This window comes from Gavialis gangeticus, unplaced genomic scaffold, assembly GCF_001723915.1.
Source record: "Gavialis gangeticus isolate Ggan-Ray unplaced genomic scaffold, GavGan_comp1, whole genome shotgun sequence".
Lineage (NCBI taxonomy): Eukaryota > Metazoa > Chordata > Crocodylia > Gavialidae > Gavialis > Gavialis gangeticus.
Window position 1 is genome coordinate 5,878,026 of NW_017728991.1, and position 17,803 is coordinate 5,895,828.

Genomic DNA, 17,803 nt, shown 5'->3' on the forward strand with positions numbered 1-17,803 from the left:
GGACCTGAACCTGTTCAGCCTCCACAAGAGAAGGCTGAGGGGGGAATCTCGTGGCCTGTTACAAACTGGTCAGGTGGGATCAGAAGGCATTGGGGGAGTCACTGTTCCCCCGAGCACAGCCAGGAGTGACCAGGAACAACGGTCACAAGGTAGCAGAGGGTAGATTTAGGTTAGACATCAGAAGGCGCTATTTCACAGTCAGGGCGGCTAGGGTCTGGAACCAACTTCCAAGGGAGGTGGTGCAGGCTACTACCCTGGGGGTTTTTAAGAAGAGGTTAGATGAACACCTTGCTGGGGTCGTTTGACCCCAGTACTCTTTCCTGCCATGGCAGGGGGTCGGACTAGATGATCTTCTCAGGTCCCTTCCGACCCTAGAAACTATGAAACTATATGGCTGCAGTGCTCCTTTGATGCACCTTTTAGCCAAAGACTTCAGTGCTCCAGAAATGAAGGCTAATGTTGTTGAAATTGCAATTCCATAACAACCACTTTGCAGCAGCTGCTCTGAAGAAAGCAGGAGAAACCAAACTAACTCTCCCACAAGACATGCAATGAAACTCAGTAGTGGACTGTTTTGAGCAATATATTGAGAAGTGGCCTAATCTGATGAGAGTTTGTGGACAAAATCATGGCAAAATAGATGGAACTGTCATAGCCAGAGTTCTCAACATTGAGTTAAAGAGAAATATAGAACGTATGCCGACTATCCTGAAGCCTATTTCTATAGCCTTGAACAAAGTGCAGGGAAATCACTGCTTTATTGCCGATCCTGTTGAAATTCAGAAGGAATTGAGTGAGACCTTGAAAAAAGAAATACGCAATGACAGAGTTAAATTAAGGCATTAAAAAACAATGAATCAAGCACTATTCTCCAGCTCACTTTCTCACCAATATTCTCAATACTCAGTACCAGAGTCAATCCTGCTGAAGAAGAGTTGGCTATGACATGGGCATCCAGAAGTCATCCTTCCATAATACCAACTATAATAAATGTCAGGGTTAGGGATGAACCGTTCAACAAATACATGTTTGCTGGTGAGGTTTTAAAGGAAGTCACACCAGTGAACTGGTGGAAATCACTTAAGCACCTGGATCCATCAGAGACTATTTAAGTGATAATCCAGTTTTTAACAGCAGTATCTGCAAGTGTAGAAAGAATATTTTCTTCCTTTGGACTAATTCATTCTAAATTAAGAAATCTCTTGGGAACTGAAAAAGCAGGAAAGCTTGTCTTTTTTTCCAGTCAATGAATAAACAGGCAGAGGAACGTAAAGACTGAGTTTGCTGCATAACCCAGTATTTTAGGTTTCTCATGTTGACCTGGCTGAAACAATCTATTTAATTTTTCTTAAAAATACATTTCACATTTATAACTAAAATAGTTAACAATTAAAAAATGCAGATGCTTGTTTTGTTAAAATAATTATACATGTTTATTGTTGAAGAAAAATATCCAAAATACATAAGCTCACACTACATGTCCCATTCCAAAGCTGAAACTTCATATGCTGCAGCAGCAACTATAGGTCTGGCATGGGACACAGTGCACATGGTGGCAGCAGTGACTGCAGGCTAGAGCAGAGGCAGGCAGCCAAGGACTTGGAGCCACAGCAGTGGTGACAGATGAAGCAGCCAAAGCTCCCATTCACCCTCTTGCTGCCGTCGCCATGTCCACCAGGATTCTGTGGCAGGCCACCCATCCTAGCCAGGCCCCCCAACTTTTAGTGGTCTGCCAGTAGCCCAGGAAGCCAGATAAAGCATTTCCACGGGCTGTACATGTAACAGCCCTCACTTAAGTAAAAAGAGCATGGCTGCTGAGTGAACCTGAACATTAAGTTACTGATATCTGGGTACCTAGAGTGAAACCATGGCTATTCAAGTCAATGGCAGAATTTCCATTGAAGCCAACAGGGTCAGGATTACATCCTCTAGCTTTAAGAATCTAAGTTTTAAAAAGTTGGCCTGTCTTTGCTGTCAGAGCCCAGCCACCTCTAAATTACAGCACAAACAGAAAATACCTGCTAGCAAGACACAGAAAAGTGTAGCATACCCTGATGCAGGATTAATGCATGTAAGAGATGCTTAACACAGAGACCTAAGAAAAAAACTAAATAGAAGCCTAAGAAAAAACTTCAAAAAGACTGCATCTTTAATAATAAAAAAAATAATAAAAAGCACTAGGACACAAACAGCATAATCTAAAATATCATTAGAAATGCTTCACATACAAAAAGGTCTAAGTAAAGGAGGGTTTTATAAAGTGATCAAAAACACACTGAGGGGGAAAAAATCTTTCAAGATTAAAGAGGTTTTTCAAAGGACAAGTAGAACTGGTTGTAAAATTTATGAGGCAGCATTAAACTTCAGTTCCAAGTTGTTATAAATTATTCACCATAAAAAACACACAAGTGTGAAATATTATAAGCTTCTTATGCACTTTTTGTTTGTTTAGAGGGAGGTTTTATAGTTATTATTTTGTGCAAAACTGTTTGGAAGCCATAAAAATACATCAGTCGGCACTTCATTTATTACCCTTTACTCTTATAGGGGTGCTTGGAGGAAAGGTTACAGATTTAGAAGAGATTGTTCTTCTACCATCTGCAGAGGTATGCAGGCCAGAAAAAAGCTTGCTTCCTAATATCCAAACCTTTCTCGTGTCCTTGTGACAAGCTACTAGCAGAATGCACTGATTTGTTGGACTCAGACAGATCATTCCATGGGCACTTCTGCTATGGCCCCAAACTTGCAACCCCTGGGCTGTCAACTGTGTGCCTTAGCACCTGCACCACTCCTGCCCTTTCCCTGCCTCCAAGAGGACTGATTTGAACCTGGGATGCTGGAGATAAAGTCCAACACACAGCACTAGGGGGTTTCTGCACTAGGAAAAAGGAAAGGTGCCTGCAGTAACCAATGACACAGGCTGCTTCTGAAGAGGAACAAGGCAGCATACACACAGGACAAACAGTGAGCATTTCTCCAAGCACAAGGGTGGGCTGCTTGATCAGTACTATTGACCAACTCAAACTAGCTTAAAAACCACTAGTAAACTTTTTCCCCCTCCTCCTCTTCCCCATTTTGCCCTCATGTACGTTACACAAAGCCCTGTCAGCAGAGCTGTCAGCTGAGGTGTAAAAGATCAGTGATCGCACATTCTGTCCCAGGAGCCCAGCTGGCAAAGCCCCCAGTGCAGACAAGGCTCTGCCAGCTTTTGCTGGCAAAGCTTCTGTCATTCAGGGGCGCTAGGTCAGCTCTGGTGGCAGAAAACTTCTTTCTGTTGGCACCCAGGAACTTAAGGAAGCCAATGAAAGCACCATCAGCCCCCACAGAGTAGTTATAATCTTCTTCCAGGCCCCTACTTTCCCACCTACCCCATGTTCATTACTGTTTATTAAATATAAAATACTTAAGTACAGAAAAAGATAATCTTCTTGCAATTTTTCAGTTGGTCTAATAAAAGGTATATGTCATCTCTGAACCGAGAGTTCTAGATTTCTGCATTTCTTTAAGTACAGACACTCTTTTAAGAAATATATGCATCAACAAATCTAAAATCTGATTATATATGCTTACTTTCCAAAGTAAGTAGCTGCAATACGAAATTTAAGTTTTATATTTAATTCATACAGAAGAATAAGGTTAGGCACCAAAGTTATCTAATCAGTTATGATGAAGTTTCTCATTGAAGTCAACTATTTTTCCTTTTTTCAGCCTCTCTTGCAATAGCAGTTGGTTTATTCCTTTTCTAATTTTTCTTCTAAGTGTAACTGTTAGTTAAAATAATTGTCCAGTATAGTGGGCATAGCAAGAAAGAAAAAAAGAAAACTATCAGGGAGCTTTCTCTTCTTCTTTTAGCATTTCCTTTGAAATTCAACTCTAAAGAGAACTCTTCTATTTGCCACAGTAGGAAAAGTGTGAGCTCGATACATGAAAGTGTTGAACTGCTAATGCCAGTCTAGTAGTGACAACATAACCCCCCCCAATGAATTCCATGTAAAACACATACACGGTACACAACTTAATAATAAATTAACATCATACTACTACTATGATTTTTTTCTAGAGATGTTCTGTTCAAGAATCTCAAGTACCTTAAATATTAATTGAGCTTCAAAATAGCCCAAGGAAGAAGGTAAGGGATGCAATTTCATTCTTGACTGAATACCGACATAAGAAATGGAACAGAGATACTGATTATCAGTACAAAGAAATGCTATAAAAGGAAGAGGAGAAAGGAAGAATGAATGGAAATAAACAGACTACAAAGGAAATTGAAGGGAGGTGGCCCACAAGCACAAGAGGAAGAGAATAAGGGGTTGGTGAGAAGGATTGATGGAGCTTGAGATTGAGAAGCAAGGCATAGAATAGAAGACTAGGAGCAGAAAAGAAAAGAAAAGATAAAGTAATTAAACACTGTGTTATAAAGCATACGCCTAGGGAATTGTATTAAGATTTCACAGACGAGCTTAATTCTGACATTTCCTAAATTTTGAGTGCTTGACTCTGCGAACAATGTTTCAAAGAAAGTTCTTTTGTGTGTGGTATTATATGAAGTGCTAGGCATTATTGTTAAGACTAAGTCTCACCTGGAGTCTAAAACTCAATATGTACATAAATCTTATTTGTGAGATCAAATGTAGAATTTTTACCTGTGTGCAAGTGGAGATGCTACCAAAGCCGAATCCTCTTTAGAGGAGATTTTCCACAATTCCTCCAGTTTAGAGTCACTTGCTCCCAATTCTCCCATGACCCAGTCAGGTAAACCTTCTGGACTACTGCTCCGTGCTCTCACTGAATTTGGCTCATCAAAATATATGGACTGTAATTTTTTTTTAAAGTAAAAATGTAAGAATTGTAATTAACTTTTTCAGAAATACATGCATCCTTATTTTCATTGCCACTCACTTGATGGCTTGGTACTAGCATAAACGACCTAATCCTGCTCCCACTAAAGTCAACAGAAATATGCAAATTAGGGTTTGTTACACAGGGAGCAAGTTGTGAAAATGAATTTACAGTTTTAATGTTCCATCACACTACCTTCCACCATGCTGTACTTGGTATGCACTAGAAGTCAATGTACAGTTACAAGTATGCTGCAGTTTGTCACCTAGATTACTGTGCATTAACTTCTCTATGTAGACAAGTCCTAAATGCAGCAAGCAGGAATGGGCTTTCAAATAGGTAAGTATCCTGGGTTAACAGGAACCTAATTAATTAAGTTTAATAATAATTTATCACAACAGAACATCTTTGCACTGCCAGCATTACTGATAGGCCATACTCTTCAGAACTGTTTGGCAATTTATAATACTGTTTATCGGTCTTGTTACCTATCTCACATGCTATGGTAATGACCAACTAGGGACTGAGCTGTCTGCACTTACCAGCACCTCACTGGCAGTTTCTAACAAGACTCAAAGTCTGATTCTTCTCCTCTAGGCTCCTGTATACTAAGAACCATTTTCTGAGAGAGAAAACATCATTTTGAATCATTTAAAAATGCCACAGGCATTTTTAATTTTTTCTTCTTGTTGATGAAGTTGGGGGTGACAAGAGTAAAGAACAAAAGGGAAAACACAGCTATTCCCACAGTACTTTGAGAGAGCTGAGATGCTTGGTTCTTAATGAGAAATCATCACTAACATTTTTCCAGTAGAATAAGTAATGAATTAAAAAAATAGTTAGACTTGTAATTGTTCTAGGGCAGACACACTGAAAGAACACTTCCACCCAAAAAAGTCAGGTAGTAATAAGACTGCAAGTTGAATATACAGGCAGTCCTTGGACTTATGACAGAGCTGGTTCTTGAAAACTGAGTCTTAAGTCGAAACGTAACTTGGAACCAATTTTCTCATAAGAAACAATGTTATAAATGGGGGATTGGTTCCTAAATCAAGGCCCTACACTCTATTTTCACAAAAAATACCCCAGAATTTTGTACTCGATCAATTACAGATGAGTAAGATGGCTACAGTAATGTATTTATATTGTAAATAGCAATCACACTGATTTAGAAGGACTTCTTTGAGGTAACTGCTAGACTTTTAGAAAGGCTCTTGGTTAAGACTTTTTGAAGGGTTCTTGGCTGCAGGTTTTTCTGGACTCTTGTCTGTTTTTTTAAAGAAATGTCCAAGGAAGTTAGGACAGATGTTCTCCAGGGAGATGAGCGATGCAGCAAACTTGTTCGCTGGCATGGTGTCACATCGGATCAAGCATTGTAAAGTCAAAAATGACGTCATTAAGTTGAAACAGAGTGTCGATTTATAAACATTGTAAGTGTGAAATGCTGTAACTCGAAATGTTGTAAGTTGAGGACTGCCTGTATTGCCTTCCTTCCAAGAAGCTCAATACATTTTACAAATGTAAATAAGGACCTCATTTTCAGACTGCCAAAGTAAAAGGGTGGTGCAAGATGCTAATTTCTTAAAACAAGCACCTAAGTCTCCCATTGCTCGTAAGAAATATTAGCATCCTTTTATTTTCCAAACAGTGTCTAAGAAGATGTCTACACTGCCTTAACCACACAACAGAAAGCCTGACAGGAGATACCTTGTGTTACTTTCCGAAGTGGGGGTAATGCAGCCGCCTACTGCTGTGCTGTGCTGAGTGCATACCAGTAAGCCCATCCAAATGATCTGTCCCACTGGGTTTGTAGCAATGCCAGGATGACAGACCCCTAAACCTTATGCTTTAAGCCAGTGATATTCAACTTATCCAACAGGATGGATGAGTGACATAGAGCTGGCTTGTGGGCTGGATCTAGAGCACAGGGCTGTCATCTGGCTTACATGGCTGGAATTTATTGGAAGCAGAATTAAGTGCTGCAGGTCCTGAATCTGTGACAGCCACTGCAAGTGCCACTCCTCCCACTGCCAAATTTAGGGCCCTGTGGGCTAGATGACATAGCTCTGAGTTTCAGATCTGGCCCCATTAGGCTCGTCATGAGTCTGGAAATTTGGTGGTGGAAAAGGCAGTGATAATGTTAACTGCTATGGCTCTGGGAGCCATAACAATTAATCCTGTCACTATTGGCCCCACTGCTAAGTTTCCAAACCTGTGCGGAGCACCGTGGGCAGGATAATGAGGCTCTTCAGGCTGAAACCAGCCCACAGGCTGTATTTTGGTTACCCCTACTTTAAACACAAGACCATCTTTCCTTTCAAAGTAATAATTTACTGTCTAATGCAAAGTTTGTTCTTGTGATTTTTGATTATGTTCTTCTAAACATACCTTAGGTTCTCTGCATATATCATTTAATACTAATCAAATAAAAATCAAAAAAGCAACTAAAGCCTTTAGAAGCTTTCAGAACATTATTTTCAACTGGCATTCTTGGAAACAATGAATTTTTAAAAAGGAAAACAAAATGGATCACAAAGTTTTTACAGAAAACCTAGACGTCTGCATTCAAGTTCTGATTAGAAATAAGAAGGATGTATGGAACAAATCAGATCCTGACATTCACCTTATTATTATTGTAATATTTCACACCAATTTTGTAACTAAAGTGACATTTAAATGCAGTTTAAATATTCTTTAAGAAAAATTCAAGCTTCTTTTCTACAAAAATGAAATAAATACCCACCATATATGAAGGTAAGGTTTTCAGCGTTCCTGGTTCTGGTTTATGTACAAAAGGACCTTCCAGTACTCCCCGTTTCAACATATGTAGCAAAAGTTTTGCATACAAGTTCCGATTCTTCCTACCCATGATTCCTGCACCTGCTCCAGAGGGCTCACAGAGTTTTTTAATCCAGAGTGCGCACCTTTGACGTTCTAGAAAAATATATTCTGTTAATATAACATTTCTGAGAAAAATAGAACAGACACAGCAGCAGCAGCAACTACAAAAGACAAGAAAATATTTTATTTTCTCACATACAACACATCCTCTTTACCCAAAAATTAGCTCCCCCCAAATTGAAGTACATGCCTTAAATGGAGAAGCTGATTTTTCTGCCTACGATAGAAGCCTTCTCCTTGATTCTTTCTTTCTCCAAACCCAGCAGTAGCAGTGGCATTTCGTTTCAGGCAGCTGAGGGAGTCAACTGATTTAATGACCAATTGTTCTTCACTCTATACATTAGGAAGACCTACTGCCTTTGGACATCTTTGACAGCGTACCTTCGATAATGACATGAGGAAGCCAATGGAACTTCTTGTCTATCAGGCTGTTGTCATCCCTACACTGGTGTATGGGTATGAAACTTGGATGACACATGGGAAATACCTGAAAGCTTCAGAACATTACCATCAGCAATATCTTTGGAAAATCCTCCATATCAGTTGGAAAGACAGAAGAACAAATGCCACTGTTATGGCTCAAGCAAATACTGTCAGTATTGAAGACTTGTTTATAGAGCACCAGTTCTTTTGGACAAGACATGTCATAAGGATGCCTGATAACTGGCTCCCAAAACAGGTCCTACACTCCTAATTCACCACTCTTAAGGTGGGCAAAAGAGAATAAAGAAATCTTGAAGGCCAATCTGAAGAAATGCAATATTTATATCAATACCTGGGAGACTCAAGCACTGTATCATCTCCACTGGCACCATGATGTATGACAAGGCAGTGATCATTCTAAGCAAATTCACCTCACAATGGAGGCAGACAGACAAGAGATAAAGGGAAAGAGTTGTGTTTTGACATCACCAGGATCGACTCCCTCCCAGAACTATCTGCCTTATCTGCAGGTGAAAATGCAGATCATAAATTAACCTCCTCAACCTAGGGACTTAATGATGACTTTCCTATTTACTGGAAGACTGTCATTCTCAGGTCAGGGGACTGCTGACCACAAAGAGAGATGTTAATATTCATCCCTCCTTTTAAGGATCCTGATGCTCCAATAATCAAGCTGAATCTTATTCAGGCAATTTTGCTTCTCTGCTAGCTATTCCTGGTCTCTTCTCTTATTTCACAGCCTTGCAGATGTTTTAACTCTGTCCCTGCTCTGGAAAAGTCTTTTTTTCTTCATTTTACTTTCCCAAAAACAAGCTGTGTATTTTATTTTGGGGCACGCTGTATGTGAAAAAAATATAGTAGCTGTTTATACATCCCTCTTGTTAACCAAGAATTTATATTTTTACAGTGGAAGGCAAGGTAAATAAGAATTAATTCCCTCCCCCAAAAAATACAGGTTTTACTTAAATCACATATATGATTATTTTCAAATAGGTTTATTTTTTAAATTATGACAGCAACAGATCTGATGCTGAAAACACAAAATATTCAAAGACTATTATATCAAGATGTGTCAGATGCTATGGACACATGTAGTGTTCAGAGGTTATTGCACTGATTTTATAATTGTTAAACATAACTACATGGGTTGGCTAATGACTATATTCTATGGTTCAGTGATGCTTCCCAATGGAATTGAAACTAAGAGGTGGTAATTAACACACAGTTAAGCGTGTGGAAATTTTGCCTTTTATAGAAACAGCATATATTTGTTTGACCTGGCTAAAAAAGGGTGGAAAATTACATAAAGAAGCCACCCTGGCCTATGGAAAGAAGATATTCACACTAGTTCAACGATTCTTAACCAGGATGATACAGCACTCTGGGATGCCTTGAGATCCTTTCAGGGGTGCCATGGGGTGCTGAGTGCCATGCAAGTTTAGCCCTGATACATATGCAAACATGGTTCACAAGATAAACCCAGAGATTTTAAATAGGAATCCACAGTGTTAAAAACATTCTGATCCATTGTGACCTGAATTCTTTCCAACAGAAGAATCAGTCTGTTATCATTCTGTAGTCAAAAACTGAGTGAATAGCAAGAGCCATCATTTTCCAATGGGATGCCTTGAGTCTACTGAAGGGTGTCTTGAGTCTACAGATGTTGAGAACCGCCTGCATGAGATCAAAGTCTGAGTCTGTGACCAGCAACACACACTCCAAGAGTGTCTGAAGTATTTTATAAGTCTCCCCATGTAGAAGATTTCCATAGACTTCAGTTGTATTACACTGGCCTACACTGCTTGTGAGAGAGTGAGAATAGGCCCACTTACGATATATGCAACTCTTGAACAGAGTAGATTCTGCTTATTTACATAGTCGTCTTCCCCTGTACAATTATGTATATAAACAGACTACAGTACCAAACAGAACAGGGTAAAACAAAACAACATAGAGGTGGGTAGTGTAATTGCTGCAAACAGCCCACAAGTGACTTCATGTACTTTTGGAATGCTTTATTCAAAACAATGTGAACAGCAAATACAGCAAACCTAGCAAGAAAGCTATGAAACAGCACAACAGGTATGATAACTCAAGAAAACGTATTTCTTTTCCTGAGACAATGTTATCTTCATGTGTCTACAAAAAGTGCCTTCTTTCAACAAAATTTTCTATTTAATAAAAATAGCCAAACTGTCAGCTTTTCTTGATATTTGGGACTGAGAGCATCCCAGTCTTGCATCTCTCTTTCCACAATGCTTTTTTGACATACAGCTTTAAATCATTGTGCTAATCAGTCCTCCTTTCCTTTCTCCAAGACATGCTGAATAAGTGATTCAAGATGGCAGCAATGATTTAATTAACTCATCTTGACTCTCTTTTGTTTTGGTTTCAGTTTATGCAGTAAGCCAAAACACATAAATAGCCAGGTGGAATTTAATGGGAGAGGTGGTAAATATTTTGTCCTGTGGAAAAGTATGTTGGTTTTGCTGTTGTTGGCTGTAGCCGTGTTGGTCTAGATTAGATTACCAAGCATATATATATGCTGACCAAACAAAAAACAAAATCCAGGAAAAAGATAATTTATTCACAGGAATAGCACAGAAAAGGAGCATCTAGATTTCAAATAAATTATACTAATTTTAAGAAATACAGTCCCATGCCCATTGCAATAATCTAATCTTTCAGTGATCAACTAGCAAGGTTCCCATTCAAGACTGTCAACAATACATTGGCCAGTCTAATGGGGAAAGGCTTTCTTCAACACTGTGGTTATCTAATAGTTTAAATAGAAGCCTGAGACCCAGTGACAGCCCCAAAAATGTAAACTCTAAACAAACGGTTGGAACACATACCCAACAAATACTAAATCATCATCACATACTCCAGTTACATACTCTAACATGATCAGCATTACCCCAATATTATTCAGAATTAATTTCAACTGAATAGCTGTCCTTTATGGCTCAAACTAACCTAAACACTGAGCCATGTACTTGGCAGCAAAAGCTTACATTGGCACAGAACTGTGGAGTTAAGTGCCAGTCTACTGAAAATGCTGCAAGACCCGCCCACACTCATGGTTGAAGTCTGTGAAAACTTGCATGGTCATACTCTTAGAGGAAGACCACCACCACCTTCTTAAAGCAATCAGCAAGCAAGAAACAGGAGCATTCTAAAGCCCAATCCATAAACAATTAATCAACATCTAATGATTGAGACAACTGAATTATGCAACAATTTCAACACGTACACCGGGTCTGCATGCATCACCACAAGATACTCCTTCAGTGTAATTACTGTTTTACATTGCAGAATGTATCAAAATGAAAATGTCAAAGAAACCTAATGCATCTAGGGACTCCAAGAGTTATCACAGATCTTCCTGTAACCTACCAAATATCAAAGATACCAGATGGTAGATGACAGTCAGGCTGTCAACAGTATAAACCGCTTTCTTGAGCAAAGACCACCAAATGACTTACTAAAAAAAATGAAGTCACCTTGCCCTTCACAACAAGCCTGGGTCCTTCTTTCTTATGCAGTAAGAACTCATTTTTTCTCTTCTAGATTTTGTCAAAGGAAAGGATATGGGAGAAAGGGATACTAGTGCATTTAATAAGCCAGTGAGTATCACTAACATAAATTCACCTCCTATATGCTCCCATTTATGCCAAATTAACTTGTTTTGTTTTGTTTTTTAAAGAAACGTCCTTCTAATTGGATGTATTCAAACCTGCCAAGACATTAAACCAGTTTGTTAGAACCACAACAATATACATAATCCCACCACCTCTAAAAAAAGCCTGAGGCTTAACACTTTGCAGACAATATGGAAAAACTGAAGAACCTCTTGCAAAAATGTAGGAATTAGAAAAATCTCTATATGCCTATCAGGTAATTGTAAAAAGGTTTTCCACATACAGTAAAAGCTGTGTTAACCGCAATCTAGGATACTCTATTAACAGGAATAAGGGCAAGGTGGTGGGGTGGGAAGCTTGCAGACAGCAGCCACCGCTGCCACCCACTACCCTGCGCTGTCGCTGCTCCACGTGCAGCTGCCGCCACCCGCCCTTCCTCCACTCCACAGGGGTTTTCAAAAAGTTTGAAAACCTCTGCCTCTGATAACCGGAATTTTTAGACACTCAGCACCCCCTTACCCCACTCATGCCAGTTAACGTAGCTTTTACCGTACTATACTAGCTCACTTCTTTCCTGCTTCATCTGTCAATCAAAGTGGCCCACAAAGGCAAAGTTGAAGGAAAGAGATCTAAATCTCATTAATGATGGCTGAAAACAATAAATTATTATTACATTCTATCACAGCCTTGAAAAAACAATATCCTCTCCCAGGATCTTCTTGAAGAGCTCTACTTTCATAGCCCAAAAGGACAAGTCATAAAAAAAAGCTCTTCACCTAACAGGAAAGGTTTGTCCTAGTTTCAGAACATATAAAATTAACTGCCCTTGATAGCAGCTTAATTTTCAAACAGATAAAATAGGCATAATCAGCAATAATTTCTGTGAATTCCAGTTTACATTTAGTTTACAAGGTTTTAGCTTTATATAAAATATTTTGAGTGTAATTTATTCTCAATCCCAGAGAGAATGATTCTTCTTATTTCTTCCTCAAAAGTAAAATAAAACTGTTGTTTTGAGAATGATCTGGTTATTACTCTGAAGTGACATGAAAACCAATTTCTAATAATACCATATACCAAAAGATACCAAGCATCCTGAACTCCTTCCTGGTTTAAGTTAAACCACAGTCCCCCAGTATCCCAGATGCTTTGCATCCCAGATGCTTCCCACCCCCCCACCCTTGCCCTTATTCCTGTTAATAGAGTATCCTAGATAGCAGTTAACACAGCTTTTACTGTATGTGGAAAACCTTTTTACAGTTACCTGATAGTCATATACAGATTTTTGTAATTCCTACATTTTTGCAAGAGGCTGGGATACGCTGGGCTGCCTGCTCCAGAGCAAGGCTGGCCCCGCCCCTCTGCTCCCTAGCTGGAGCTCTGGTGGAGCCTGCAGGCACAGCAGGGTCTGCCTGGCTTCCCCCTGCCCCCCACTGCTCAAGCAGGGATCCCCTCTCCTCCCTCCCATTTCCCACAGCACAGTCCCCAGCCCCATGGACCCTAGGCTATGGTATGTTAGCTAATCCTGAGAGGTGTCTGTGTGTGTGTGTGTGTCTCCAAATTTCACTGGGACAAGCAGACAGAACAGTGTCCGCTTAGGGCTTTTTGGAACTAATTAATAGGTCAGCTGGTAATGTCTCTCCATTGCTTCCTTGGAAAAAGCTGTTTAAGAAGAGCTTGAACTAAACAGAGGGGCTTTTGTTTTGTTGACAGGCTGATAAACACTGTGTTATCAGCTCCCTGCTGGCTCCTTTGCCTGTCAGGTTTGCAGACAGTATGAAGAAGCAGGGAGAGGGAGATTGAAAAGCTCAGTATCACCAACAGATACATGCACTGCACACCCCACTTTGCCTCAGAGTGCTAGCCGGGAACTGGGGGCTGGTAACACTCCCACCCCTCCAGCAGGAAGCAGGGAAAAGCCTGGAGCTGTGCAGGCAGGGTGGGGTTTACATCCTTCCCTAATCCAAGCATCCTGCCTGGGCCTGGCCACACGCCTCCTCAGCTCAGCACTGAAGAAGGGAAGGGAAGGATGCTCTAGCACCCCCCAGCTTCTAGCCTGAGCCGCTGCAGGCATGTGCTGGCATTTCCTCAGTCCAGAGGGAATGTCTGTGCAACTGCAAACCAGTTCAACCTAGGCAGATTAGACTAACCTGCAAAGATTGAATCAATTCAGGCTCTGTGTCACAGGATGGGGTCCCCAAGGATGGCCATGATACCCCTAGGGCTCTTTGACCATGCCAATCCTGCCCAACAGGCACCCTCTTTCTCACCCGCCACGTTTTGCTGGTAATTTTAGCAGATTGGGAGGCTGCCCGAGTTTGTCTGGACATAGTCCTGCTGGACCCTGCTGAACCACATGGATTCTTGGATCCCTTTTAGGATCCCACTCAAAATGGATGCCTCACGGGACACCCTCAGCCTTATGGGCTAGATGCATGGCTCCAAAGCCACCCCTTTACCACGCCCCAAGCCTCGCAGATGGTACTGATAGCGTCTCTCCTGGCCCTTGTTATAGCTTGGCCCCGTGTCCTCACTGGGCTCTCCGCAACCCTGTCTCTGTGCCCCACATTGGCACTGGGCTCTCTGCAGCCCCCTTTGGCTGGCAGTGTGCCCCCTGGCGCTGGGGTCTGCTCACCCCCTTTACTGTACCCTTCTCTGGCACTACGGTCCCCACAACGTAGTGGGTCGCCAGTGAGGCCTCCTGCTTCCCCAATAGCCTCAGCCCGGTCCTCTGGTATTTATAAACAGCAACTTAAACATGAACCCCTGGGCTATAACATAATATAAGCAGTTCAGGGTGTGCGCTGTCCCTTTAAAAGTCCAACTCCCCCCAGCACTAAGTACTTTGTAGGCTATTAGAACCTGTTGAGCTCCTAGAGCCCCGATAGCCCAGTATGCAGCATATCAGGCAGTCCCTAAATCCCTAGGCAATTCTTCCCTGGAGGCTCTTTCCCCTTAGCTGCTGCCAAAGACCTGCCCCTCTAGTCCCAGCCTTGGGATTTATATTTGCCCAAGGCCCTGCTTCTTCCAATCAACTAACTGGGTGCAGGTGCAGGCTAATTGACTCAGCCTGTTGCCATAGTAACCTGCACCTGTGGGTTCCTGTCTTGCTTTTAGGGTCCTCTCCCTAGGCAGTTTCTGCTCTTATAGGAGCAGGCATCTTAGTGCCCTGCGACACCCAGTCTTTTTGAATGTCCGTCTCTAGCCCTAGTGAAGCTAATCGGAGTTATGATCTGTCAGCATCTCACAGAATTGTGCCCATAATTGCACCCAAATTAGTTTGCATGAGCATTAATATTTTATCATCCAAGGAAAAGGTCTGAGCCAGGGAACTTTTACTTATACCAGTAATCTTTATCCCAACAGATATTTTCATTGAAGGCAAGAAGACTACTTGAATGATTAAAGCTTTACACATTCAGGTCCTTAATTTGAAGATTACATTCCTTTAGCAACATTCAATTTCCTTGTACTCTCCTAGCTTATAAAAATATCACCCATTAATTGATAATAACAGTTCACTTAAAACTCCCAGTGCTGAATGTATTTGTTTGTAAACATTACTATATTTTAATAGCTAATTCTCCTGCAAAGTGTTTGTAATTTTATAAATTATGAATCTCAAAGACAAAATGTACATCTTGGAGTAATATAGAAATAAAATTATTCTGCAAACATGCATTTATATCATCAAAATAAAATGGATAAGACTGAATACATACCATCACCAAAAAGTGCTTAAAAAGAACCTAAAAGATACTTGAAAAAGTTTGTACAAAAATGGAACAGAGTAAAATTAGATTTGGGGTACTTAATCTGTCACTTAGCAAACCATGGAACACAAACATAAACGGGACCTGATTTTACCCTGTAAAGCAGTTGTCCCTAATCTGTCTGGTTCTGTGAGACCACTACTGGTTGGCTCGCTACCCCATTTTCGGAATGAGACTGAATCTTCCAGCAGAATTCCTGTGACCCTCCAGATACCATTTGTGGGTGCTGTAATCTTACTTGGAATCACAACTTCTAGGTTGAGAACTATTGCCTCCATGTCATAATAGCTCCAGACTATATTGTGCAAACATTTTTTTTCTAATTTTTATCACATTTGTTTACAACAAATGTGATAAAATTTTAAAATGCGAACAAATTTTAGCAGTTTACCTGATTTATGTTGCAATTTTAGAACATATGGCTTCATATCTACAAGATAGTGATCGAATTCTGCATCCAATTTCTCCCATGTTTCTTCTTCACTATTCATTGTGTTCTTTTCATCACCTAGCCTACAAATTTAAGTTGAAGAAAAAAAGATGCATGAAAATCTCCTCTCTCAATACATTACTGTTATCAATTTCAGGTCTCCACAGAAACAAGTTATATAAAAAAACCACAGAAACAACATGACTATCCTATTAGCAATACAGTCGCACAAAAATTAAATGTGGTGGCTCTTTGCAAAGAATAGCTATTACAGTGTGTAAGTCCCACAGACAATAAGATTTTTGGAACTGGGAACGGGTAGAAACCAACCACACACAAAATCATTCATCTAGACTGTCTCGTATCAGAAAACACTTAAAGAACCTTTATCTTATTCCCTATCAGCTAGTAAAGAAGATAATTTTCATCAAAAATAATAGTTGTTCCTGCCTAGAATCTGGTGAAAGAGAGAGAAAAAAAAGCAGGAAGAAAAATAAAGGGAATATAAGATATAGCACTGACATATTTTTTTTAAACGGTGCTTTATTAGGGGTGCCAGACTAATAGCCTCTCTAACTCATGTCCTGTGGATCTATATAATCATTAACCTCTAATTCAGGTGACCGTGTCCCATATGTACCCTGTATATTTTAGGCTGCAGTTAGTGGGTTCCTTTACACCTCAGCAGCAGCGGTGAGGTGTAAGGGGTGCACATGCAACCCCTGAGAGGGGTGGTGCAGCCCCTAACCGGCCATGCTCGCCGTTTAGGCAATGGGGGCAAGCAGGAGTACCGGTGCCCACCCTGCAAGCACCAGCTGATCACTGCAGCTGCTTCTGCACCACGCACACTACACCCACGCTGCACCACACACCGTACAATGCACCGCGGCTGTCGCTGGATCACGCCCCCCCCCAAGTCGGTGGGACTGGTCGCAGGATGCGCCCCGACTAAGGCGGTACCAGTCGCCCTTGCTCAGCAGTACAAACACTTAGGTTTTGTGCTTAACTGTGTGTACAATGAGTAATTCCCCGAAACCACAGAGGTTGCTCACAGCAGGTGCAGTTAAGCACAGACAGAATCCAAGCCTTCAAATCCAGGTCTTTACCTTCCCAGGCCTGTCCACGGGCACGCGAGACAGGAGGCAGCAAAGCCTCCTCCCTCATGCACCGCCGCCCCCAGCTCTAATGTTTCTGAGCCTTTCAGCAAAGGGGCACTGTCCTGTCATACCGCCCTGCCACCAGGTTGCAACCGAACTGCTTGGCAGCTTCGCAAAACCGCCCAGTCCAGCGCGCCCGTGCCCTGCCATCGCTTCCACCTCTTCTACAACAGTGACACTGCGCTCTGCGATGGCCAGAGCTTCCTCGCCCCTCTGGAAGCGCACTGCGCTGCACCGCACACACGCTGCACCACACAACACGCACAATGCACCACACCCCGCATGCTACACACACCATGCACTACGCCACAGACACTGCACCACACTGCACACCACACACGCTGCACCACACTGCACACCGCGCACTATGCCAGACACTACTCGCGCTCCACCACAGCACACTGCACCGCACTACACTCACGCTGCCGCCGGGGGAGACCTGTGCACCTATGTACTAAGAGGTGCATAGGCCTCCCCCCGGCTCGGAAACTTGCCCCCGCCGAGGCGCTGCCCGGAGCCCGGGAGAGGTCGCTGCTCGCGTCGCCCCCGCCCCGCCCTGAGGCGACCCCGGCCGGCTGCAGCGCTCACCTGGGCCTTTCCCGGGCGGGCAACGGC

The 17,803-nt window shown here is 41.7% G+C and overlaps 1 protein-coding gene across 2 annotated transcripts in view; it reads right to left on the reverse strand.

Annotated features, from left to right (window-relative positions):
• CEP112 (centrosomal protein 112) overlaps nt 1-17,795 on the reverse strand; it is a 364,802-nt gene extending 347,007 nt beyond the window's left edge. Inside the window, exons 1-4 of one of the 2 annotated variants that reach the window (XM_019516523.1) lie at nt 17,610-17,628; nt 15,993-16,114; nt 7,586-7,776; nt 4,647-4,816 (exon numbers count right to left, since the gene is read on the reverse strand). In XM_019516523.1, the coding sequence (XP_019372068.1) occupies nt 4,647-4,816; nt 7,586-7,776; nt 15,993-16,092 (461 nt within the window). In that variant the 5' untranslated portion in view covers nt 16,093-16,114; nt 17,610-17,628. Of the gene's footprint in view, nt 1-4,646; nt 4,817-7,585; nt 7,777-15,992; nt 16,115-17,609; nt 17,629-17,776 lie in introns of those variants that run through there. The other variant, XM_019516514.1, reaches the window with a different exon arrangement.
• Between the last annotated feature and the right edge of the window lie 8 nt (nt 17,796-17,803).